General features: G+C 35.8%; 1 protein-coding gene and 1 long non-coding RNA gene across 3 annotated transcripts; one reads left to right on the top strand and one right to left on the bottom strand.

Moving 5' to 3' along the window:
* Positions 1-22,666: 22,666 nt before the first annotated feature.
* LOC122196530 (uncharacterized) lies at positions 22,667-24,622 on the bottom strand. The gene is made up of 2 exons (XR_006188454.1): positions 24,497-24,622; positions 22,667-23,902 (listed from the first exon to the last, which is right to left on the bottom strand). It is a non-coding gene; the product is annotated as an uncharacterized LOC122196530 (long non-coding RNA).
* A 282-nt stretch (positions 24,623-24,904) lies between these two features.
* Positions 24,905-27,495, top strand: LOC111916319 (GRF1-interacting factor 1). 2 transcript variants are annotated; one of them, XM_023911963.3, is made up of 4 exons: positions 24,905-25,133; positions 26,430-26,506; positions 26,650-26,734; positions 26,882-27,495. In XM_023911963.3, the coding sequence occupies exons 1-4, from the start codon at positions 25,050-25,052 to the stop codon at positions 27,281-27,283; spliced, it is 648 nt and encodes a 215-aa protein (XP_023767731.1). In that variant the 5' UTR covers positions 24,905-25,049; the 3' UTR covers positions 27,284-27,495. The 2 variants fall into 2 exon arrangements, with proteins under 2 accessions (XP_023767731.1, XP_023767730.1); XM_023911962.3 differs by having other exon boundaries at positions 26,909-27,495.
* Positions 27,496-27,727: the final 232 nt, after the last annotated feature.

Genomic DNA, 27,727 nt, shown 5'->3' on the forward strand with positions numbered 1-27,727 from the left:
CTAGATTAGAAACTTTATTGCAAGAAGGATGTTCAAAGGAATGTACTTTGAATGTGAGACTCCACGTCTATAGAATTGTCTAGTAACAATTTGAGATAGAGTACTTTGTAATTTCATTAGCCAAGTTATGGTGACTTTTGTGCTATGACTTTACGAAAGGATCGTTGCGTAAAATGTCAGAATCTAGCATATTCTAGTAGTGGCAAGAACCTTGTGTTCTTACACTAACAATGGGGATTGAGGAATTGTGAAATGAGCATCATTGGAAAAATTTTCAGTTGATCTATTTCACAAAGCATGGACCATAGGAAACAAAGTGTGCATGCTTAGAGCATGGGACAATTGTTGTTGTAATTCAAGTAATGAGTTGACTATCCGAAACGTTAAACGATAATAATAAGTAATCAATATGGTGGTTAAATAGAAGTGTTTTATTTACTCTCACAAGTTTGAGGCCATATAGGATTAAGTATTATTGTTATGTTTCAATTTGCATGTTTTGACTTCCAGAATAACTAGGTTATTCAAACATCCACAGTCGGTCATACGTTGGGAGTAAGTGTGAATAAAGACTGTCATGAATCTATCTGTAGACTGTCTAAAGTGTTTAGACACGGCACAAGTTTGCTGCAGAGTTCATGAGTGATTTGATAAGATTAGAGTATTGGATTAAACCCACGCTCACTTGGATCACTTCATGGTTTTATCACGAGTGATTAATGAGACGATAATATTGTATATTCTTCAAACCGAGACATGTGAGTTGTTATTTGTTGGTCGGTTGCACATTGATAATAAGTAAACGCACCAGTAACTTGGTGTTATAAAACTTATTGTTGTGTGTGATTCGATCAGTAAATGCAAGCGAGCATTTGAGTCGAAGTTTATCCATTCCTTTTACCCAAAGTGGGATAAAAGCGATATATGTGGGCCTCTCGATGATTTAGTGATGACACCTAAGCGCTTGGCCAAGCCGGGACTAAGTTGATGTGTTCAATTGTAGTCTGTTATCAGTCGTCATAAATCAGAAGTCGGGAAATAGTATAGAGAGAATGATTAAATTCATGTCTTATGTCTATACGATATCTTGAGAACGGAGGAATATATAATCCCTTATCTAGAGGACACGCTATCTGATAAGATCAGAGCTGACAGCGGCTTTTGAAAGCTACGATTGTTGATCAGGTTCTGAAGTCATACGGAAAATAGTTATTAGACTTATCCAAGTGGGAGACTGTTGGATTGGTGTCTAAGTCCATAACTATTTTGGTATGTACTTGACCCGATTATGAGCATGGTCCTTTTGGGTTGCCTTCACCATAGCAATATGTAGGATGATTTAAGGAGAGAAAGGTTTAAATATGATTTATTAATATACTATGAGAATAATATATTAAAGGAGAAATCATATTGTTTAATTAATATTAGTCAAGAATTAATTGATGATTAATTTTGTAGCTAAAAGAGATTAATTAAACTTAGGGGACTGGGCTGCAATTATTGGATAATTGAGTTATTGGGATAAGGAATGCTAAAGGAACAAGGGGTGAACGAAATTATGATGGAAGCCCATCATATTTTCGTCCATAGCCTTATCAAGAAGGTTCCATGGGCTGCTTAGAGTTTAAGCTGTCCATTAGGGTTTTGACTGAAACCCTAGCAGCCCACACAAGTATATAAAGGACCCCTTAGGCCCCAAAAACGTGGACAACTGATTCTCTAGGGTTTCTAGTCGTTTTTGGGCAGCCTCTCTTCTTCTCCTCTTCATCCAAGTTGCATAAGGTGTTTGTGAGTCCATTAGAGGTGCAGCACTTGAGGCACTAAGCTTTTGAAGCCAATTCAAGCAAGGAATTGATTGTTATTGCTATATAACAATCAAAGGTAATTCCTTAAACCCTAATTCAGTTCATAATACGTTAGATCTAAGTCTATTAGTCTTGGATTCAAAGCATGTACAATAGAGAAACCTAGATCCAAGAATTAGGGTTTGTATGAGCACATAGGATTGTTCTTATGCCTAAAACCCATTAATTTTCACTAAGGTGGTGAGGGAGCTTGCTTGCTGGATCTAAGCACAAAGAACATCTTCTTCTTCTTCAAAGCTACAAAATCTTCATAAATCGATGGAAGAGGAGAGGGGATGCTTAAATTGGTGAAAGGAAGGGTATGGTTTCTCTCAATATGATCTAGATATGATAGGGGTTCATAAAATGCCCTAAAAACACAGAACTAACCCTTATATATGTTGAAAACCCTAAAACTCGTAGGCTTAGGTTGCACAGTTCTCATGTCGTGAGATCCTAATGCTCATGTCATGAGTACAGTTTAAATCAACATTTCCGTTTAATCGCTTCTCACGTCCTAAGCTCCAATTGCTCACGTCATGAGCTCAATTTTTCCCCAAATCCTTTCCAACTTCGAACAGTGAAAACCTCTTTGTTTCAACTCTGATTTCGGCGTTCTTTATATCCACAGAAAGGTCTTGAAGAGATTTGCACTTCTATATCAATACTTTTGGGTCACCACATGTCTAAATTAAAACCTTTACCCTTGCAAGCGGCCTGACACATAACTTTCCCCAGTCCGTCCTCAGTTCCAAATAGACAATTCATTGGCCTCGATCCTCTTGCCAACAAAAACATCTTTCAATAAAGCCCAAACCTTACTTCCTTAAAATCCCCAAAGCCTACATATAACTAAATTGCGGTCCACGAGCCTGAATCACAGAACAATCTGAAACAGGGCGTTACAACTCTCCCCCACCTAAATTAGATCTCACCCTCGAAATCCGCCTTGGTTAGAATATCTGGAATCAATGTTGACATATTACTCAATCTCTTTCTAACCACTTCAAAATCAAAATATCTTTACCGAGGAGTTGAGAGGCCTATCAGAAACCACCGATGCCAACAAACAACCGCATAACATGAAAATACTCAATCACAAAAACTACTTTTCCTTTCCAAACTGTAAGACCAACTTCTGGTGGAAACCACTTTAACCGTGAACTCTCAAAACTACCACCATAACCAACTCCACTAAAACATTCCCCGAAACCAAGAACCCATCAGTGTAAGCTTCAAAAACCATACCTTAAGACTGATACCCATCCATTCATCGTACGTGTCCCTAGTTCTTGACTAGGAACATCACCAAAACATGTAGAAAGAACACTCAAAACATCCCAATTATGCGTTTCCACCAATACCAAATCCAGGAATTTGTCCAAAGGCCTGAAATAGCCACTTAACTTCCTCATAAGTGGTCACTAACCCACTTCTCCCACGAGCATAATAATGGTCAAACCAAGAATCCCACACTGCATCCCAAATCCTCATTAGCTCAAGTGCACGACCACTTGACAAATCATTCGAGACATAACAACGAACTTCATAACCTAAAGTTCCAGATCCAAAACCCAACACCGGTAGCCAAACCTAATAACAACCCACAATTGCAGCACTCAACCAACTACTTTCATTGAACAACTAATACATCCAACAAAACAAAAATCATTGTTCGCATGATCCAACCCAGCTGGCCACTAAGTTTCTCGGCTCCCTAAACCGTCCTAACACCCAACCATGCCAAAAAGGATGACAATCTGAGACCCAAGAGTCTAATGTTACCTTACTTAGTCCACTTGTACCCCTCGTGTCCATAATCGAGGCATTGCTACAATGTACGCCCCCAAGGGGAGACACATTCCCAACCCTGGATCTACTGCATCCTCTCGTCCACACAACCTTACCCAAAGGGTGAGGTACTAATAGATTTAACGAAATGAAAAACCACAACTGTTAACAGAAACATCCTTGTGAACAATCAATACAAGATCCCACACCTACATTGAAACCAAACTGATTCCACCAATTCGTAACTAGCTCGAGAAAACTCCCAAGAGGATCTATAAATACTGCCAAAACCTAAGCCTTCTATGCAACAAATTTTCACACCATAATTGAGGGTAACCATATCCAGAAACCAAAGAAAATATAAAGCACACGGAACTTCACAGTAGGTCGACGCATCCATTGAACTTTGACTGACACAACTTGAAACTTTCGAAGAACCTACACTTTTGATGATGATCGAAAAGGCCAACGATCGAGACTGCATTGACAACTAACCCAATCCGCTTCTTGCATAATACCCCTGTGAGACTAAACATACCAAACTCTGAAGCTTATTTACTGATCAATACGGCCCACCCCAAAACAGGGATAGCAATCTATACAACGAGTCGAAGAATCCCTTAGCACTCGATGCTCAACCTGAGCATCCCAAACACCTCTTAATCTATTCAACAACATTCTGAAAGGAACCACTGGCTACAACATGCTCCTTATCCAACATCTTCTTTTCGCGAAGACGACTCTCGCATTACCGAACATATACATCTAATGATAACTTGCTCTGCACCTCTATCCTAACCAAATTTTGAAATGAAGTTCCACGTGCTCGGACCGCAAGTCCCTATGACCCATTATGCTAAAATCATAAACTCAACCATAGCAATGATCCTTGAACGAAAATAGCCGGTTCTCCCCCACTTAGGGTTCGAACTACCACCAAATGATGTTGCAGACATACCACATCTCAAACCAGTCTTCCAGATAATGACCAAACAAACACAAAGTTATCCCAGATCTCAGATGGAAACCTCGAAACCTCCAAATCATAACCACCTGTAATATCAAAATCCCATGCAGATGCACAAACAATAATTTTGTCCACTCATGACACCAATTCTCTATCTAGAAACAAATAAACTACCACACGCCTTGCCTAATTACCCAACAGAAAATTTATCGCGAGTGTTGCTCATAATTATAAGAAGCATCATTCTCTTAGTTAGGATACATCAGAGACAACAAAATTTGCTCTTGCTGATTCACTTCCCTTAGTTCCTGAAACAATCAACTAGCACTTGACCTAACTAATTTCAAGAAAGTAGACCCCCGATATCATCTCAAAGAAACCGCACAACAAAACCCTTTTGTGCATTCTTATGTTGCATACTCGTCGACAAGAAAACCATAATCTTCTAGACTCATGTCGGGACTACATCCCATCCTAGAAAATCACAGGACCACTCTCTCTTTCCTCTGATCGCGGAAAGTTGGAAGTACATAACCCCTGACGGTGATACTGACATCCCAATCCACCTGCCAATCACTTAATCTCTGTCTGCAATCCTCAAGCCATTCTTCACACTTACTTCCTTCTTGAGTCCCACGACTTAATGGTGACTTAACATATTCACTTAATAGTTGACTGATGTCATCATGAGTCCCACAAAGCACAAAACAAGCAACATTTGTATAGTAACACTCCAAGTCACAACCAAACAGAGGACATCTCAATCTCACTTCCTACCAAGAAATATTTCAAATATAGCATAACATCTAATTCCTCTTAGGCTACAAGGCATCACATATCATGACAATCCACCCACCAAACATTTCCGCAAATAAGAGACATGAAACACACTATGGATCTTACTAAACGACTCGATAAGATCTAGGAGATAAGTAACCTGTAACGCCCGTAGATCCGGGCTAGTCAATTTAGAGATAATAGGGGTCGAAAACGACTTTTCGACAAAATATTATTTAGAATAAATAATCTTAACCAAGTTGTAGAATACGTCTCAAGGGTTCCGTACATATAAAGAACGCTGAAATCCAAGTTATAACAAAGAAGTTATGGTTCGTCGAAGTTTTACGGCAAACCCGACACAACACCGGGAGACGTAAATAGTGAATTTAAGATGGAGGAATTTTTAGCCTTAGAAATATAATAAAAAGTTTTAGTATACGTTAAACCAAGAGCATACAAAAAAAACGCCTAAATCTGACTTCATATGAAGAAGTTATAAATTTTCTAAGATTTGGCTTAGTAGTGCACAGCCCGAAACTCGAATTTTAGATCGAGCGGTTTTTGGCATACATGACCTAAATGAGAATTGAAGATCTCATTAATAGGAAATCAACGGTAAAAAGACAGACGAAAACAGAGTCTGTATGTAGAAGTTATGAATTTTACGCGGACATTTAACATTATAATCTTCTCGTACAGTTGAATTTAAGATCAGTCGAGAATTAGCTGACATAGTCAAAACGAAAGTTGTAGATCTTATTTTTACCTACGCGTGGATATAAAGAACTTCAAAAATGGAGCTCGTATGTGAAAGTTACGGATTTTAGAAGTCGGAAATGTGTTGTGCGAAAATGGGTGACGTGGCACAATCTTGGCCATTGCTTTCTCCCCAAGTCTTTCCACTAGATGGTGACATGTGGCACCAAGTTCAGCCATTTTTCTCCCTATAAATAGAACCTCTCCCACCCTCATTTTCTTCACACCTTTACCATTCTTTCTTCTCTTTACTCTCTCTAAAACCTCTCTCTAGCCCCGAAATCCCCCGAAAAGCCTAGGGAACCTCCCTAGCACGAAGCGGAAGCCCCAGAGTGCTCGACGGCTCTGAGAAGAAGAGCTTTTTTGCTCAGGAACGCTGCTCCAAGCAAAGCCCGGTTTTCTATAAAACCTGTTGTAAGTGAGCCACGTCAACGCTATTTTTAATATAGCTTTTATTTAATTATAGTAACGTTATTAGGAACTTATAATAAGTACTTGGGCTATTATTATGGGTTATATAAGTATTGTTTAACACTTATATAATAGTAATAATAGCTAGACTATTAATTAGTCTCGGCGAATAATAGACTAAACTCTAGTGGTAATGATACTAGGTTTCGTTGAAGGAAATTATTTTTAAGAAGCGAAGCGTTGTCTGAGTTCGGAATCACCGACTTTTCAAGTGAGTGCATAGTCTCTTTCATCTTACACATAGATATGAAGTATTTTATATAAACTACATGATATGTGTGCATATTATCTGTATAATTGCTATCTATGTTGGATGAACGATTTTATACAAGTTTTATATGATTTAAACTATATACTTATTTATATCTACATAATATGTTGGGTAAAACATGGGTAGATGAAATATGAGTTGGATGATGAGTTAAGAGGTGATATAGACCATGAGGTAAGGGTGAGAGGTGGATGATGTCAGAAGCCTTGTTCCTAAATGATGGCCCCGTCATCTAGTAGAGTATGGATGACAACCACAGACTATTCTAGACAGTCCAGTGGAACACTAGTAGGTTCGCAACCTATAGGTGTTGTGAACGATGTGTTCACCGGTGTACTCTAAAAACCCATTGACATGTATTGCGAGTGGATTCTCGGAAACAATACTGCCGATAAACGACATAACCACGGCAGTTGCGCCTAAAGGACAATACTGACAGATGCGCCTTGTAGAGAATGTCACAATTTTGGCAGCTGCGCCTAAGTGACAAAACTAGTAGTTGCATTTGACAGATGTGTCATTGACAACGATAGAATACGAACCTATTCCTTAGGATAATCCTTATGAATGAATAAACGAGAAATAACTGATTCTTAGGGTAGATCCTTAAGAATAAAGAAGATAACGGGGATGGGTAATTGGGTTGATTGCTTGATTGTTTAAATATAATAATTATATTATTGTGGGTTGAAAACCCTATGTACTCACCAGGTTTCCCAACCTGACCCACTCAATTTATTTATATCACAGGTTTTGATATGAAGTCACATTACACTGAGAGATTAACGATCACTAGTAATAATGAATGTAAGTTCTGTTTATGCTTATGTTTATGTATTGACGATGACATCCCGAATGTTTTAAAATGAATAAAAATTACTTTTCTTCGGAAACACTTTGATAACGTATTTATCATGTTTTACTGGGAACAAATTCAGCAAGATTTTTATTAAAAGAGGTACTCTGATTTTTATAAAGCATAAACAAAATCGGTCTTTTCTGTCCGTGAAAATGGGGATGTCACATAACCCGACCCACCCAGGCTAAAACCCTGAAAAGGACCGATGTACCTGGGGAAACCACTACACTACTCCCTGCCTTCATCTTCATAAGGAACTCCCCCTAACATCCTATAACTCAGTCACGAATACAGTTACATATCGCCTACACCAGATAATTCTTCGAATGAAAAGTCTCACACTACAATGGTTGGACTCAAACAAGCATTGCACAATAGAGTTAAAATATAATATTTTAAAATTATCTAGTCTCAACAATATGTAACTTAATATACTCGCTCACTAGTTAGCTAAGGTTAACAAAAACTCCTAAAAGCACAAAGCAAGCAACATCCGAGCATCGAGTAATCGAAACAAATATAACCTAAACATGATACCCTATCACTGAATGATCAATACTAGCATGCAAGTATACAAGCTCATATAGTAGGCTTATAAAGAAATCTCTCCTAGTAGTCTATCATGTAATCCTAAGCAGATCCTTAGCCCTAATCTAACATGCGATTCACAGATTCGCAATTCAAAGCATAACATAAACATGTATGGGTATTTTGGGAAAACTTATTTGAGTTCGGTCGATTGCATGCACCACACCTCATCTATTTAATTAGAAAACTCTTTTTGTAAAACATTTTTTTAAATCTACCAAATCCTCAGTTTGAGTTCAGACACACCCGAGAGTATGTCCGAATCCCTCAAACCAAGGCTCTGAAACCAACTTGTAATGTCCCAAAAATTAAGTCTAAAAATTTCAGTCTTTAAGTTAATAAACCCATTATCCAAAACAATATCATGAAAACCAGATCGAATCAAAGTATATGAATAAACATCCAAGTAACTCAGGGTCATATAACATGCAGAATAATGTGGTGTGTGCAATGCAGTCATCCTGAGCTCTTCCTTTTCGAAACAGAAGTACCTGAAAACATAAATTCAAAACCATAAGTACAAAGCTTAGTAAGCTCCCCAACATACCACATACCATACAAACATACTACCAAGCATATCTGGGTGCTTGAAATCCCCTTCAGTCTATTTCAACCAGATACAATCAAGCATATCTGGTTGCTTGCAATCCCCTTCGGTCTATTTCAACTAGATACTGTCAAGCATATCCAGGTGCTTGAAATCCCTTTTGTCTATTTCAACCGGATATTGTCAATCATATTTGGGTGATTGCAACCCCCTTCGGTCTATTTCAACCGGATACCGAGTCTATTTCACCCCTACCATTACCATATATTATCATGACCCACGCAGCAGACCTCACGATGTGAAGCTTCCTTGGTCACGTCGTGAGCTCGGTCGATTGAAACAATCACGTAAAAACCACTCTCACGCTATGACACTCCATGTGTCACGTCGTGTGACACTTCCGATTCTAAATCCTAATGTCTTAAGTCATCCGTTCCAACTTTCCTGAGGGCTTTCATACATCAAAAGCAACCTAAAAATCTTTGCTTTATGTACATGCATGTCCAATGCATGTCTTGAACTTGATAAGGTGAAAATGAGATCCAAATCTCATTCATGGGACCAAAACTTAACCAAACCATAGATCTATCACACCAAGACTCAAAGGTACCTCATGGATCCATAAAGTTGCCAACTTTATGGAAGCAAACCACTCAAACCACTTCTAACATGAAGAAAAAGGCATAAAAGTCTACATCTAGAAGAATAACACATAAAGGTTGGAACTTGAGGACTTAACATGGTCCAAGGTATGATCTTTAAGGTGGTGAGGGAACTTGCTTGCTTGATCTAAGCACCAAGAACATCTTCTTCTTCTTCAAATCACAAAAATCTTCATAAATGGATGGACGATGAGAGGGGAGGCTGAAAATGGTGAAAGAGAGGCTAGGGTTTTTATCAAGATGATCTAGATATGATATGGGCTCATAAGATGCCCTAAAAACACGAAACTAACCCTTATATATGTTGAAAACCCTAAAATTCGTGGGCTTGGGCTGCACAGTTCTCATGTCGTGAGCTCCTAATGCTCACGTTGTTAGTACAATTTAAATCAACATTTATGTTTAATCGCTTCTCATGTTGTGAGCTCCAACTACTCACGTCCTGAGCTCAGTTTTTCCCCAAATCCTTTCCAACTTCGAACAGCCATAACTTCTTCGTTTCTACTATGAATTCGACGTTCTTTATATCCACGGAAAGGTCTTGAAGAGCTCTACACTTCTATATCAATACTTTTAGCTCACTACATGTACAACTTAAAACCTTAACCCTTTCAATAGGCATAACACATAACTTTCTCCAGTTCATCCTCAGTTCCAAATACACAATTCATAGGACTTGATCCTCTTACTAACAATAACATCTTTCAATAAATCCCAAACCTTACTTCCTTAAAATCCCCAAATCCTACATATAATTCAAAAATGGTCCACGATCCTAAATCACAGAATAATCTGAAATAGGGCGTTACAAATAAAGGATGAATCAAACTTTACTTGATATACTTTATTTTCTAATCAGTAACAATTATATTCCTTTATCCTTTTAGGATTATGCTTTAATCACTATTAATTGTACTTTTAATACAAACACCAACTAATAAGCAGATAAAACACTTTATAAGATTTAGTATGGAAAGGCTTCATCATTATCTTACTTAATGTTTTAATGGATTATAATCCTATGTTAGACTAAGTTTCTAAACCCAATAACTACTAATCATATATTTGCGAAATACTCGAAAACATTGTTTAGATTATTATATACAAACCCACCAAGAATAAGTTCTCTTATTCTTATGAAAGACGATTTAGTAGAAAGCTAGCTTCTAATGACAAAGCAAGTGAGAGGTACTTATAACTTGAAGTAGCTCAAGAACCATATCATATGTTGTAAGTACTTGGAACTAGTTTCAGTAAGGAATTGTTGAACTTGAATAATAGTTATTCATAAACACAAAATTGTTCGCCTTAATGGTATAAATCATCTATGACTTGAGAAATGTGAAATCTTTTATTGATGAGTTCTTCTTGAGAGTTTCTAGTGAATCCATCAACTACCAAAATGCTATATCAGACCTCGAACCCGATTATTAACTAGGAGTCATGAACACTAAGATGTAATCCATTTATAATAATAAAGTATATGATTGATTAATCTTCCTCTTTATATCAAGTCTAGAAGAATTTTCTCATACCTGTGCCATTAACTATTATCCTTATCATACTCATGACATTGACTATGATCAAACCTTTTCACAAGTAGCCATGACTAGATCAAAAAAGATATTATTTACTACAATTACATATTCCGAATATGAGATATACCAAATAGATTTAAAAAAAAACTCGCTTTTCTTAATAGACGTCTAGTAGAAGATATCGATATTGCTTAGCCTGGAGGTTTTCTTAATCCTAGTTATCCTAACAAAATGGGTAAAGATTAAGATCCACTTGTGGATATAAAGCAAAAATCTTAAGGTTGGAATCATGATTTTAATATATGAATATAAAGGTGTACTTTTATATCAAAATGAAGATAAAATTTGTGTTTACCAAGAACTAGTGGGAGCATAGTGATATTCCTAATCTTTTATGAATGGGACATAATTAATTATAAGAGATTACATTCCAAATATGCAAGGCTCTTTCTGTTGAATTAAGGTGTTTAAGGTCTTTAGTAAATTGGTATAATTGAGTGAATAATAGTAAAGACCTTTTTGGGTTGCCCTCATAGCCAAGAAATAGTATGGATTGATTTTATGAGAGAGATAAATGATTTATTAATATATTATGTGATTAATATATTAATTAGAAATGGTAAAAAATGATTATAAATTAATCACAATTAATTTAAGTAATGGTTATGGATTAAATCGAATTAATTAAAGTTATAAGGCTTAAAATGCAATTGTTCAATAGTTAAAAAGGGGAGGCATTCTAGAACCTCCCTAAGGGGGACGGTTTTGGGGACCTCTTCTAGGGTTTCTGGAAGCTTCAATTTGTTGATATGGTAAGTGATTTAATATGGCTTGAAAACCCTTCATAACTCACAAGGAATTTTCAAAATTCCATTCTCTCCTCTCTCTACAATTTTCAATCCTAAGGTTTGAGTGTGACACATTAGAGGCTTCCACATTATTGGGGCTAGCATTCCAAAGAAGAGTTCTTCAAAGTTGGTTGCAATTTTCGACAAAAGAAAATGTATGTGACCTAAACTTTGTGATTTTCAATTTTAGATAGGGTTATTTATCTTTTCATAGTATGTTCCTATTATGAGAAAAATTATAGATTTCTAGGTTGCATGTGCCCATAATTTTCTTATGTAAAATTTCATTGTGTAAATCATGTTTGATTAAGTTTATTTTGTAACCTAGAAAATCCATTAGTGGCATCAGACCTTAGGGATTTGTCTATAATATAAAAATTAGTGAAACCCTAAAAGAAACTAGTAAAATAGGAAAAGCCTAGCCCTCTAGTTTTTTTTCTGAAAATTGCCTTGCCTCTTGCCTTTTCTGAAAATGCTAGCGTTTCCTAGTTTCCTTATTTGTTATTTAAATGGTTTAAAATTTGAACAACTAAAACTAGATAACCTAAACCCTGATTTCTGAATATAAGGAAGGGATTATGATTCAATAGATTAACTAATTAAAAGTTTAATTAAAGATAATTATTTAATTCTTAAATGATTTAGTTAATTTAATTAATTGTTTAATTAAAAGATAAACATTAAATCAAAGATGGTTTAAAAGATTAATTAATTAATTGATAATCAAACTAATTAAATATAAACATTATATTTTTAAAAGGTTTTAAAATACACATTATACATATATATAAGAATAATAATACTATGTGTACAACATAAAGTCAGTCGAATCAAGAGTAGACATCATACACAAAGCCATACTATAAGAGAGGTATAAGGAAATGATCGTTGAATGGGTTTCTTTTTCACTCGTCGCTTCTTTGTATGGTGAAGGGTCGTTAGCCAAGAGGGTTCAATAAGACATAATCACATTAAAAGTATAATGTATAAGTACTAGATACTTCTATAAAATTCAACTATAGTTACTTTAGGAAAATGAGAGATTGTAGGATAATCCATGAAAACACACATCATTTCTTTGTGATTCGTTAGTGGAGTGTGTGTGGTTAACCGACACACTAATTTTGGACTACAAAGACGAAATGATGGCACAACTTGAGTTTATGGTTGTTGATGGAGTGTGTGTGGTTAGCTGGCACATCAATGTGAGATCATAAATGAGAACGAGGTTGTCAGATGGGTTTGCATGGTTATTCACATCTTGTTTGTGATCCGAGTCATAAATCAAAGAGCATAATATGAGATTAAACATGTCATTGAAAATTTCGATGGATCTCGTAATATATATGAATTTCATATTAGATTGAAATTGGTAAAGTGCTTTTCCAACCAAAAATAATTTCGCAATTAGATTACAACATCCATCTTCTTAATTTTGAATTGTATTTATGGATCATATCCTTGAATATTAATTTGATTTAAAATATTAAGGATAAATCGAATAACTAAAATCTCATCTCCGATTTTAGATGTATGAAAATGGTGATCTTCCTCCTCCTCCTCCTCCACACACTCACAAGTTTACTCTTTTGTCGATCCTCTGAAAAAGACAAGCTTAATGGTCCAAACTACATGGACTGGATGCACAATTTGAAGATGACGTTAAGATATAAGAACAAAGAGTAGGTTCTCGACACTCCAACCCCAAAAATTGATAAAGAAACCGCTACTCCTAAGGAATTAACTTAATACAACCAACACGTTAATGATGCCACTAAGGTCGCTTAAGTATGATTGCTACCATGACACATGATATACAAAAGTCCTATGTGGACTATTAGCCCTACAGAATAAACTTGTCTCTTTCTTAAATGTTCCACCAGAAATCAATTCAAAAGCGTTATGAATTCGTCAAGGCATTGATGGCGTGCAAGTTGAAAGAAGGGGAATCTTTGTGTGCTAATGTGTTGAAAATATAGAGACACACAGAGAGATTGGAGAAGCTTAATGTGAACTTTGAAAAGGAACTTTTCATTGACATGGTGCTCAACTACTTGCCCATTAGTTATTATTATTACATCTTAACCAATCATTTGAATAATGTTGAAACCACCTTGATTGAGCTTCATAATCTCTTGCAAACTGCTGAAGCTAAAATGAATAAGTCTCATTCAAATAGTTATGCAAGTGCCTCAGACATTGATATTCATCAAGGCAAGGGGAAGAAGAGGATGGTCTATTCCCAACTCAAGTGGAAAGGGAAAGCCCACATTGGAGAGTCCAATGGGTCAAAGTGAAAGGTCAAATTTGATACTCCTCCTGTTAGTGACCCGAAAGAAGTGGTGTGTTTTCATTGTGGCCAAAAGGGACATTGGAAGAGACGTTGCCCCAAGTACCAACATGAAGTGAGAGAAGCAAAAGGAAATGTGAGAGAAGCAAGGGTATGTCCATGCATGATGTGATGAAGTAGATTGAAATTATGTGGTCAAAGTTTATTCGTTCCTTCTATCTTAATTGGAGATGAGATATCTATGGGCCCCTCGATGATTTGATGTTGACATCTTAAGTACCTGGCCAGGTCCTGACTAGAATTGATATGTTCAATTTAGTAGTCAGACGCAATCATCACAAATCTTTATTAGAAAACATAATACTGAATTCTAATATTGACCATTATTCACGTCTCTAATTCATAAAGGTATCTTGTAGAACGAAGGAATAATTTATCACTTATCTGAGGGTTGAAGTTGATTATATCAGATTTTGTAAAATGCATTGAATGGCATTCTCTTTGTTGATTATTGGAGAAGTATTGGACCTTGTATAGTTGATGACTTGTCAAAATGGGAGACTATTGGAAAGAGTGTCCAAGGTCATTAACTATTAGTAATATTTCTAATAATAGCAGGGTCCTCTTGGGGTGACCTCAAGACTCAAATTAAGTAAGATTAATAAAGGAGGGATTGGTTTATTAATTTTTATGGTTTAATAGTTAATTAGAAATTAATATGGGAATTAATTAAAGTGTTGAATATGTAGCACTCTAAAAATCAAAGAAATTTAAAATTTTCAAAATCAACCATTAACTAACATCGTTTACAAAAGGAGACTGTTTCAAAAACATTATTTCAGAATCAGAGTTTTCTCAAGACTCAGTGACATAAAACAGGAAGATGTGTATGGTCACACCTTTTCTTTCTCACGGTCCTTAGAAATACAAGAAACAATAAACTAAAACTGTAAGCCAAATCTTAATGAGTTCCCCCAAAGTACCAACACACCACATAACAAACAGGCATACTGTAACGCCCGTGTTTCAAGGCTAAGCATTGATGCGATGATGTAATAGTCTACATCAACCATTGTAACCCATTTTAAAGTAATAAAGATGAATTACCCGAATATTATGTGAATTATGTGTTTTTGTGTGCTTATTACTTGATTATAATAATATAATAAATAAAGGACAAAAATAAACGTCAAAATTAAAATGTGAGATAAACCCTATATCTTTACATAAAGTTTTAGTGGTCGTGACAAGGATTTCGGACATATAAGGAGCACCGAAATTCGAGTTATAACGAAGAAGTTATGACCCGTCAAAGTTTCGCGACGGAACTGGCACGACACCGGGAAGACGTAAATAGTGAATTTATGATAGAGGACTTTTTAGCCTTATTAATCTAAAAAAAGTTGTAGTATATGTTAAACCGAGAACATACAATAAAAGAACGCCCAAATCTGATTTCGTACGAGGAAGTTATGAATTTTCTAAGATTTGGCATAGCAGTGCACGACTCGAAACTTGAAATTTAGATCAAGCGATTTTTGGCCTACAAGACCTAAATGAGATTTAAAGATCTCATTAATAGGAACTCAACAATAAAAAGACAGACGAAAACAAAGTATGTATGTAGAAGTTATGAATTTTACGCGGTCATTTAACAGTATAATCTCCTCCTACTGTTAAATTTAAGATCAGACGAGAATTCGCCGACAGAGTCAAAAGGAAAGTTGTAGATCTTACTTTTACCTGTGTGTGAATATAAATAACGTCAAAAACGGAGCTCTTATGCGAAATTTATGGGGTTTAGAAGTCGGCAGGGTGCTGCTGCAAAAGGGGTGACGTGGCACAATGTAGGTTACCCACGTTCTGCCACCAGAATGGTGACACCTAGCTTGGACTCGACGAGTAGAAGTAGCAACTCGTCGAGTAGAGCTATTTCACAGCCTATAAATAGAGGTGTCAGGTTCAACACTTCTCTCACACCTTCAACCTTCACTTTCTCTCTCTAAACTCTCTCTAACTCCCTAAAATCCCCCAAAAGCCTAGGAAACTTTCCTAGCACTTGAAGAAAGCCTCAGAGAGCCCGGAGTCTCCGAGAAAAAGAGTTTTTCGGTTTGAAACTCTGCCCGCGTGGAGCTCGGTTTTCAAGCAAACTTCCCGGTTTCGTCAGTGAAGGTTATTTTTAGAAGCGAAGTGTTGTCCAAATCACTCTGTATCGGGTGAGTGCATAGTCACTTTCATCTTACACATAGATATGAAGTATTTTATATAAATTATGTGCTATGTGTATATATGTTATCCGTTTGCCTGAGATATTTTCTGGATGAAAGATCCATACTTCTTTCTTTCATATCTGAAACTTTTTCCTTTAGATCTACACTTTCTCATCTCAGATCTAAACTTTTATTCAGATCTAGACTGTATACTTTGAGATCTATGTTGGATGAAAGATATGAACTTCTTTCCTTCAGATCTGAACTTTTTCCTCAGATCTAGACTGTATATGTATTTTACGCCTTGAAAGTTATGCTGGATAAAGATGTAAGCTTTGATTTACAGATCTGGACCATGTATGTATTTTATATCTACAAATATGTTGGGTAGAACATGGGTATATAAAATAGTTTGTGTGTGGTGAAATAAAATGATGAGAGGCCTCAATGTTGACGTTGTTCCAGTCATCTAGCGGAGTATGGATGACGACCACAGACTTTTCTAGGAAGTCTAGTGGAACGCTAGCAGGCTCGCAACCTGTAGGTGTTTGTGAACAAAGTGTTCACCGGTGTACTCCATCCCCCCCCCCCCCCCATGGTTGCCTTATAAACACTTATGGCTAAGGAATCCCCTTAGCAGTAGTGTCCATCCTGATTAAATTCCTTAGGATAGGTCCCTTATGATAGATGCTTTAGGGACGTAAGGTGAGGATAACAAGAACGGGTAATCGGGTTAATGATTATTGAAAATAATAAACTTATTTATTGTGGGTTGAAAACCCTATATGCTCACCAGGCTCCCCAGCCTGACCCACTTTGTTTCTTGTATTATAGGTAGTGGCAAAAGCATAGTTGGATGACTTGACGAGAGATTATGGATTTGAGGCCAAATTATGTTTTGTGGCCTAAGATGTTTATTTCTTTTTGGTTTATGCTTATGGTCTGTATCGATGATTGACATCCCGAGTTTTTGTAATGTAATGAAAATACATTTCTTTAAGAAATGATTTGATAAATTTATATCATATTTTGTTTTGGGAACAAATTCCATAATACTTTTTTTAAGAAGTTACTATGATTTTTTAATTAAAAAGCATAAACGAAATCGGTCTTTTCTGGCCGTAAAAATGGGGATGTCACACATACAAACATGAGAAACCAACTTGACCGGACCGCCTTGTAGGGCCTACAACTTATCTGGACCGCTCTACGAGCAGCCGACCTGACTGGACCGCCTCGCGGAGCCTACAACCTATCCGGACCGCTTTACGGGCTACTGGCATGACTGGACTGACTCACAGGGCCTACTGCCTATCCAGTCGTCCCTGAGTGTCCTGGCCCACAACACAAAGCAGAGCCGCCTCAACCCAACACAAACATGTCGGCATATGCAACAAATAAACACAAACACAGAGCCAACAAATATAGATAATCATACAGGATCTACTGCACAACTACACATATCATATAACTATCTTGACCAGGATAAATAATCTAGTGGGCCGACATTGGTGCCTTCGGCCCATGGGTATAGTGAGGAAAACTCACCTCTTAGTCTGAATAATCCCTGCTCCGATAACCGGCTCTACTCGACTCCTAAAAATCAAAACATTTCCCATTCTGAATTAATAACATTTTTCCCAAAATAATCATGGTCTTAACTGATCAACCCTGGTCAAAGTCAAAGTCAAAGTCAACGGTCAGTGTCCAAAAGTCAAAATCCCTTCCCAGCGGAGTACGCCCAACGTACTATGATGTTGACCAAAAACGGGGCGCTGATTGCGTACGTGCAACATACCACCAGGTATGCCCAATGTTCGCAGCCCCGTCCTAAAACTCCATTAAGAGTTTATTCTATTAATCCCTTACGTCCAAAACTCATATCCAAACCCAAAATGATGTCCTAAGTCATAAAGTTTCCAACTTTATGACTTTGCATGGCTATAAAGTGCTTAATGTCCAAAACCCTAAGTTCTTAACCCAATAATACATCACAACTCTTGCATGGAAGGGATATAAGGGCCAAGATCACATTTTATGGTTCATAATAGCTCCATAATGGATAAAGTTTCCAACTTTATCCATTAGAATGTCCCCAACAAACAAGATCTAGTCTTAAAGTCTCAAAGGGGCCCAAAAGTGCATCTTTTTCAACTAATCCATTAAGTCCAAGTCTCTAACCTTCAGATCTAAATTTAAAATAATGTTTAGATGAATAAAGTTTCAACCTTTATCCATAACAAGTTCACAAACTTTCAAGATCTAAACATTATGCACTTAAAGTGACCAAAAGCTCATAACACCCAAAATTGGCTAAATATAATAATTTCATCATCAAGATTCAAACTTTATACCTCTAAAAGAAAGATCAAGGTGAACAAAGTCTTGATATACAAGCTCCAATGAAACCAATACTTCTTCAATGAGTTCCTTCTTCTCCAAGGTGCACCAAGAACACTCCAAAGCACTTAAAAGCACCTTTTTTTGCTCACAAGGCTACATCTAGGGCTGGGATTTCAAGAGAGGGTGTGGGAAAGGTGGAGGCTGAGAATGAAATAGGTTTGAGGAAGCTAAGGAGCTTAAATAGGGCTTAAACCACGAAAATAAGGTTTGGGCATTGATCGCGTACGCCTTGCATACTTCTGGTATGCCCAACATACTAGGGATGCCCTAGTACTCTTTGCGTACTCCCCGTACACCCTGTGCACACGACTAACCCAAAAATCATCCTAAATTCAAACGTTCATAATTTCTTTGTTCCAACTACGTTTTCGACGTTCTTTATATCCACGGAAAGGTGTTGAAGATATCTACAATATTATCTAAATATCTTGGACTAAAAACTTCTCGAAAAAAAAATCCATATTCCATGCAAGTACTCATCTATGACTTTTCCCTTTCTACCATTTGGCACAGAACACAATTCAAGGGTAAAATCTCTTAAATATCATTACCTCCTTCCCTAAGGACTAAACTTTTCCTCATTAGGCCCAAAACCTTACACAATCGACTTCCAGTCCATGGCTTAGAAATTGTAGGAAACAGGATGTTACAGAATATCAATTAATCAATACTTGATTAATCAGGAATATTTTCAGAACCCTAGGGGAGATAGGGTGGACGAAATCTCCTTATGGAATAAGGAAGATTTCAAAAATCTCATCCCATCCCACATGGGTTGGAAGACAAAATCTAGGAAGGTATTTAAGACTGTAAATAGGGTCTTATGGATTTCATTCTTCCTTGCTCATTGGCTTGAAGTTTTCGCCATCTTCTCCCTCCTATTCTTGTGGACGAACTCTATTAGAGTTTGACCCCTCTTAGTTGCTTTTAGTTTTTCTCTTTTGAGTTCATTGGCTATGAACCAAGAGAGGGATTTTAGTTTGGATGATTTTCATCCAAACATGGTTGTATTCATAATACCGCAGGCTAAAACGTCATTGAATGTAAGAGAGGTATGTGGTTCTTCTTTTGTCTTTATGTTTTTCATAGGGTAGCTGTAATTAGTATGAAACTTAGATCCTAGGTTGCATGTACACTTAGGTATATCATAGATTGATTTTTCCGCTACTTATTTAAATTGTATTTGATGCATAGAACACCTAACACCATCGCGACATGATGAGTATATTTAAGTGGCATGGTCTTTAGAACGATGGTTCAGACAAGAGTTTCGTCGTAACCAGAGGACAATATACTTTGCATTGCGACGTCGTATATGGGTACATCGATATGGTGGAGAAAGTAGGATTCTATAATGGAAATGCACCACGACATAGTCAGAGGAAGACCACAACCTAATAACACACTGCGACACGGTTTCTCAATCAGAACACATATTTCATAGAGTTAATAGCTTATTTCCGAACCATTTCTCTTGAAATTGGTTGGAGAGATTTATAGATGGATATTATGATGCCAAGACAAGTTATAGATGATGGATTGCTAGGATTATCATCCTCTTCTTCTTAGGGTAAATATTTATCCTTACAATTAAGCTTTGAGCTTTAATTATGAAATTGATAGATTGGTTAGAATGGTTGAATTAATCAACCTATAACTGATTATGATGATAATGAGGGTGCATAGAAGCTTTAATCAAGCCTTGGAAGTGATTTACAAAGTGAAATCCATATATGTGAAGTTAGGGTTTCAAACTCTAACTAGTGAGGAAGATGAATTGATGCATTAGAGAATATAATGTAATGAATTAGGTAATAAGGGATGCTTAATTCAATGGATGTAATAGATTTAGAGGTAAGAAATGAGATGTTAGAATTATGATCAATTAAGTGATCACTTTGATATAGAGAGTGATTAAGCTCTTAATAGACCAATACAAGTTCTAAGGGACTTGATATGTTGTATGAATAGGTCTTGAGCCAAGTAGATGGAGCAAGATGCATCAATTGAAGAATAAAGCCAATGGTAGTTAGTCTTCACTAACTATCAAGGTGAGTTACTACTCTCACTCTCTCACTAGATTATGTATGTTTATGTTATTATGTATGTATGTTTATATGCTTATGGTATTATTTTCAAATACACAATACTTATTAGATGAAGATAGTGCATATTTATATGAATTATAACCTTATAAATGACGATGTGTGTATGAGTAGATGTTAGCGGTATTTGGTTAACTACTTGTAATATAATAAATGAAAGATAGAGTATGAAAGAGTGATTGGATATAGATGGTATTGTGTTAAATGCCAAAAAGATGTTAGACAAAGATAGATTATGATTGTATGTTTATAATAATGTAAATCAGCATGTGTGTATGTTTGTAGTATGTATGTATGGTTCAAGATAGAGTATGTATGTATAATTGAAGATAGAGAATGTATGTATTGTTGAATATAGATTATGTACGTATATTTGAAGATAGAGCATGTATGTATGGTTGAAGATATAGTATGTATGTGTAGTTGAAGATAAAACATGTATGTATGTTTGAGATATAATATGTATGTGTGGTTAGATAGTGATGGTACTATATTAGATAACCATCACATATTAGATATAGATAGAGTAATGATGTATGACTGGAGATTTATGGTATTGAGCTAAACATCTATATGTGATAAGTGAAGCTATCGTGGATAATTAGACTGGTTGGGTCTAAATGGGAATAGAGGTGTAGAATGTAAGAATAGATGGGACGTAGAGAGAGGATGAAGTATGCCTTAGAATGGGAAAAGAGCATGAGGTGAAAAGGAAAATGTCATAATAAGAAGTGTAAATAGAGTAAAACAAGAGGAGAAAATGAGGTGAGAAAAAGGAATGAGAAGAGTCGGGAAGAGGCTGACATAAAGTATGAATAGAGAATGAGACGAGTGTAAGAAGAGATGAGAAGGCATGAGTTGATATCGAGTAAGAGTAATAAAAGAAAGAACAAAGTAGTAGAGTATGAATGCGTGAAAATAGATTAAAGTATAACTCACCAATCTTGTGGCCTGATGTTGTAGATTCTTTCATTTTTGCAGGCTCAGGTGGTAGCCATTGTACAAGAGGATGTAGGAGCATAAGGAATTGGACTAGAAGTATTTTTTATTTTTTAGTGTGCCTTGTTGCTTAAATTTTGAGTATGATTTTATTGTAAACCCGATATTATCCTGAGATATACAGTGTTTTTGAGTTATAGAATTCCGCATTTGTTAGAGAACTCTAATAATCCCTGGATAATTAGAAGAGAAAAATGTGGGTCATTACAATCACAGTGACATCCAAATGCCAAGCACACCATTAATGGTTAGTTAACAAACATTTGGATCTCTTTTAACGTTAACCATTTGACTTAGTGTTGGTTGTTAGGGGATAAAGAAAACGTTGAATTTAACGTTTACAATTAAGCAGGCATTTACTCTCAAAAGAGATGACGCCATCAACACAATAATGGAAACACCGATCTTCAAGCAAACCTTCTCGAGCATAGATCAAAAACACATATCTCATATCAAGAAATGCATATCATCACAAGATCTAATGTAGAAAAAAAAATATTATGAATGGAAAACATTCTTCACCGAGTAATATATACATGACAAGGAACAAGAAAACAACAGATCAAAAAAATATGACACCAAAAACCGAACATAAATTTACCAAACAACAAAAAACTCAGAAACCCTAGTTTTAAAAATAAAACAAACAAATGAACCAAAGAACACCGTATTACTTAGATCACACCAAAAACACGATCAAAATGCAAACACGGGCTAACTCTAGCTCTGATACCATGTTAAGCTCATAAAACTCACTTTTATTAATACGTAATAAAACATGTATATTTGAAACCTCACTACAAGATTCACTCACACTATATCAAATAAGACTCAATAAAAACAATCAATAACCACTAGGAGAAGAATCAATACAACTGTATGAACAAACCCTAATCACAGTAAAGAGAAAACTAGAGAAGAATCAACAGAACTGTGTGACCAATGTCTTATAAGGTCTTCACAACTCATTTAACCCTAGCAAAAAAAACATGTAACTCTTTCCTCTCAGCACCTCCATACCTCTCCTCATTATCGATCGTTCCTCCACCAGTCGTCCTCCCTCCGATCGATCACCAAAATCACTGTCCACTAGATGCACCGACCACCGGACGCACCAGAAGCTCCGACCTCCACAACCATCTACGAATGAAAATCCTCCCATCTCCACACAACGTCTTCCTTCTGTTCTACCAATTTTCCTTCTCCTTATCCTTCTCTTTTCAGGTAACACTTTCATTCTCTTTTTCCCCATCTGATTTGAAATCAATTGTTTTTTTGATTTTTGAAGAAACACATCTGATTTCTGCTTCCTAGAATACCGGGTTTTTTTTTTTTTTTTTTTTCAAAATCTTATTTGTTTGATGGGATGTTTGGTAGATGATTTTTTTTTCATGTTTGTTTATGCTAATCTGATTATTTTGGGATGTTTTCAAATTTTTTTTTTCTTTTCCAAAATTAAATTTTGCTATGAAATGTTTGATGTCTATTTAAAGCTAGATAATTGTTTGTTTATGCTAAAAATTAGATTATCAGTGTTGTTAATGACTTAAGATATCAAAGATCAAATTTTTATTTATTTATTTATTATTATTATTATTATTATTTTTGGCATTAGTAATGACTTAAGAAATCAGAAAAAAGTTTTGGTAATCAGAAATCAGATTATGATTTGGTAGTTTGTTTGGTAATTAAAAATCAGATTATGTTTTAATTTGCAGACGTTAAAAAACAAACAAACTTTTTATTGCAGACTGCAGATGTTTAGTCGACATGTTCGGCTACAAAGGGTTACAAATATGGTTCGGAGGGTGAAGACGCTTTGGTTTCGAAAAAACAAACAACTAAATTTCAAAGAAATGAGGGCACCCCTTTAGTTCTATCTTCTACCCTTTAGCCCTTCAAAACTTGTGACTACATAACCTTTATCTTTAATGCTCTTTACCTTTTGTACTATTCTCTTATAATATCCTGCACTAAACAACTTAAGTTAATAAAACTCGATGTTAATCTTAATCTTGAAACATATGTTATTCTCAACAAATGCACTAATCACAAATAAACAAAAAGGAAAACATATATAGATTACTGAAAGGTCCAGTTGCAGGTGAGGATATCATAAACTTAGAAGATCTTTGGAGAAAAAAGAAACAATATTTTAGTTGTCTTGGAGCAAAATCTCTGGAGATTGTATTTTTACTTCGATAAGAATATCATAAGCTTAGACAAATTTTTTTTTTTTTGAGAGTTTTCTAAATATTTAGTGTCTATAAGGATACATAGCGCATTTCTTCTTCTATTTACTCTTCTTTAATAAAACACAAAATTTATTTTACTAGTTCAGTTGGCATTTGGGCATTTTACATTTTAAATTTTAATATTGATCATTAACTGTGTATTTTATAAGATAAATATGATTTATCGAAAAAATAAAACCTCGTGTGTTATAACTGATATTATCAAGAAAATAATAAATGTATATCTAACAAATGTTATGATTATAAAAGATCTGATTAATAACTTATTCCAAGTAATAAAAAGTTATATACTAGTATAAATTTGGTGCTTACCTCCTATAAATATCCAATCCATCATCTGAATATTGCAATTTTTGGGCATTTGAACTTGAAAGAAGCAAAAGATAGAAAAAAAAAACCCTAAACCCTAATTTGAATTTGTGCCACCCTCTTTCATCCTACCACCACCAGCTGTATATATAGCCAAAGATTGTAGTACACTGAGAAAAGCCTGCTGCCTTTTTGTTTTCTTTTACCCTTCAATCTATCCATCGACATTTCTGCCATTAATCTCTGTGTTTTGACGGGCTTCAAAAGACCCCATTTTAGTCTTTGCAACCAAACAACCGGAAAATAAAAAGCTGATTTGAAGTTTTTAAGCCACAAAAACTCGCATACACAAAGAAAGCAAAAGAGGGTCTCTTTGTGGAGCCCCATTTTCACATTTTCCTCTTCGCAATTTGCAGTGCTTGTAGTCGTCTATCCAGTCTAGAGAGAGAAAGACACCCACCCACATATTTTTATAGAGAGAGAAAGAGAAAGAGAGAGTGAGTGAGTGTGTGTGTGAAAGGGTGGGGGGAGAAATATCAAATATCACATATATATAATGCAGCAGCACCTGATGCAGATGCAGCCCATGATGGCAGCCTATTATCCCTCCAACAACGTCACTACTGATCATATTCAACAGGTTTCCTTCCTCCCTGAGATATGTTTTCACCTTTAACTTTCTCTTTCACACACCAGAATCAAGTCCTCTGTGTGTGTCTTGTTGTTGGGTGGATTTGTTCAACTTTATTGATCTTTTTATGTTGCTTTTTTTGGCTTTTGCCTGCCTTTTTCCTGCTTGTTTCTTCATCTGAAACAAGGTTCCCTGTATATATAGACCTTATCATCACATATATCTTTAATTTATTGCTCTACTACTTTTGGGTTGAATATCTTTTCACCATACTCAAGTTCTTTGCATGATCTGTTTGTTCATTACTCGTAACGATAACACATGTTTCTTCTTCCTTTTTCCGACTGTAAAAATGCAAACTTTCGATTGAATATTTTATTGGTTTTTGTTTTCATTATCTTTTATTGGGTCTTCCATTGTTGCTTTTTTTTTTTTTTTTCTCTTGCTTACTGGGAAACTTAAACAAGAGAATAAAGTTTTGAGCTTTGTGTACCTTTGGGTTTTCTTTATAACCGGCACAGAAAACAAGAATTGAACCCCAACCCAAAGGTCATGTGACCTAGCTAGGGCCAAATACCTTTATAACCTAAATGGGTTTTTGAAAAATATTCACTTCACAAGTTCAAGAAAGTCGATATAGTTTTGGACATGGAAGTCTTTTTGTTTAGGGTTTGAGTGTGGTATAAAGATGAGTTGAGAAAAGAGAGGCTAAGGTTTCATATTCACAAAAAATAAAATACGAGTAAAAAATATTGGACAAAGAGTCGTTTTTTAATGATTAAAACTGTCCGAAATTCCAAAAAAGGTGCATTTCAATTCCGTCAAGTGGACTTTTTTTGGAGATTGCATGAAATATATTCTCTTTCCGTTATAAAAAAAGCATAAAGTTTTTTAATTTATTTGCGAATATGATTCGAATGTGCAGGTTGAATTAAATATTAGATAAAATTAGCTCCCCTTCTTGGTAATGGGTTAATAAAGATTCGTCATTAAACATTCTTTATTTGCATCAATCTTTGTGCTTTTGTATTTGATTTGCTATCTTGATTCACATGTTGTCTTTTGTGGTCTAGGCATCTTATTACCAGATTTCATTACGCAACAACAAGATTATTATATATATATGTTGTAATACAATAACCCACGTCCCTCTTTTCTTTTTTGTGTGTACGTTCTCCATATAATCAATATATAATTTGGATAATATGTGACTGATATGTAGTGGTACAAATTTTTATATTAATTCTTTGTTCTTGGTTTCGTTTATATGCATTTTGTTTCATGTATATAATTACTCATGTGCAGTACCTTGATGAAAACAAGTCTCTGATCCTGAAGATTGTTGAGAGTCAAAACTCAGGGAAAATGGCCGAATGTGCAGAGTGAGTATTTCTATTTTGGATATGAATTTTTGCTGAAATTGACCAAGTGTATTCTGATATATCAATAAATGAAGTATAGTACATTTGTCTTTTGCTAATAAATTAATAATAATGAAATTAATATCACTTTTTGATTATTGCAGACATCAGGCCAAGCTTCAGAGAAACCTGATGTACCTTGCTGCCATTGCTGACTCTCAACCCCAGGCACCTGCTCTTCATTCTCAGGTAAAAATTTTCACTATTCACATCAAAATTTCATACTTTCCGATGATCCCAATTACATATATATATATATATATATATATATATATATATATATATATATATATATATATATATATATATATTTTCTTTTTCGATATTACGATTCAGTATCCTCAAGGCGGAATGATGCAGCAGCCAGGAAGTCACTACATGCAGCAACACCAACAAGCGCAACAGATGTCACCTCAAGCACTCATGGCTGCACGTTCTTCGATGCTCTACAGTCAACAGCAGTACTCGTCGCTACAGCAGCAGCAGGCGTTGCATAGCCAGCTTGGAATGAACTCCGGCGGTGGAAGTAGCGGACTTCACATGCTACAGTCCGACAATAACAATGCTGCTGGCGGTGGAACTCATCTCGGAGGAGGAGGAGGAGGAGGGTTCCCGGACTTTTCTCGTAAGCAAGACATTGGGATTTCTGGGCCCACCAATGAGGGGCGAGGTGGTGGTTCCGGTGGTGGGGATGGTGGTGAGACACTGTACCTGAAATCTCCCGACAAAGGTAACTGATCAATGATCATACACTTTGTGTTAGGCAAAACTGCTTTAGTTTCAATCTTTTAAGAGTTTTTGTAGTAGCTTGTAGTCTTTTATGGAAGTACGTAGAATGTTCTATATATTTGAATTCTCGATGTTGGGTTGACTCTGAAACTGTGTAACTGTTGATCTTCGTGTTCTTTATGTTTTGGGACGATGGATCATATGATAGTCTATTTTGTAAATTTGTAGGTTGTTTTTCTCGTGGTTTCTTTGTTTTTAATACAAACAAATTGATATTATCAAATCGTTAGTCAACATGGACCAAATAGACCCTGTTAAATATCGGGTCGGGTCGGGTCGGGTCAGATTGATCTCAAACCCATCGTAAAAGATGATAGATGGTTGAGTGGCCAAATTTTGAAGATAAACAAAAAATTCAAACATATAAACAAAAAACTGAAATTTTATACTAAT

This window comes from Lactuca sativa, chromosome 2 (genome assembly GCF_002870075.4).
Source record: "Lactuca sativa cultivar Salinas chromosome 2, Lsat_Salinas_v11, whole genome shotgun sequence".
Lineage (NCBI taxonomy): Eukaryota > Viridiplantae > Streptophyta > Magnoliopsida > Asterales > Asteraceae > Lactuca > Lactuca sativa.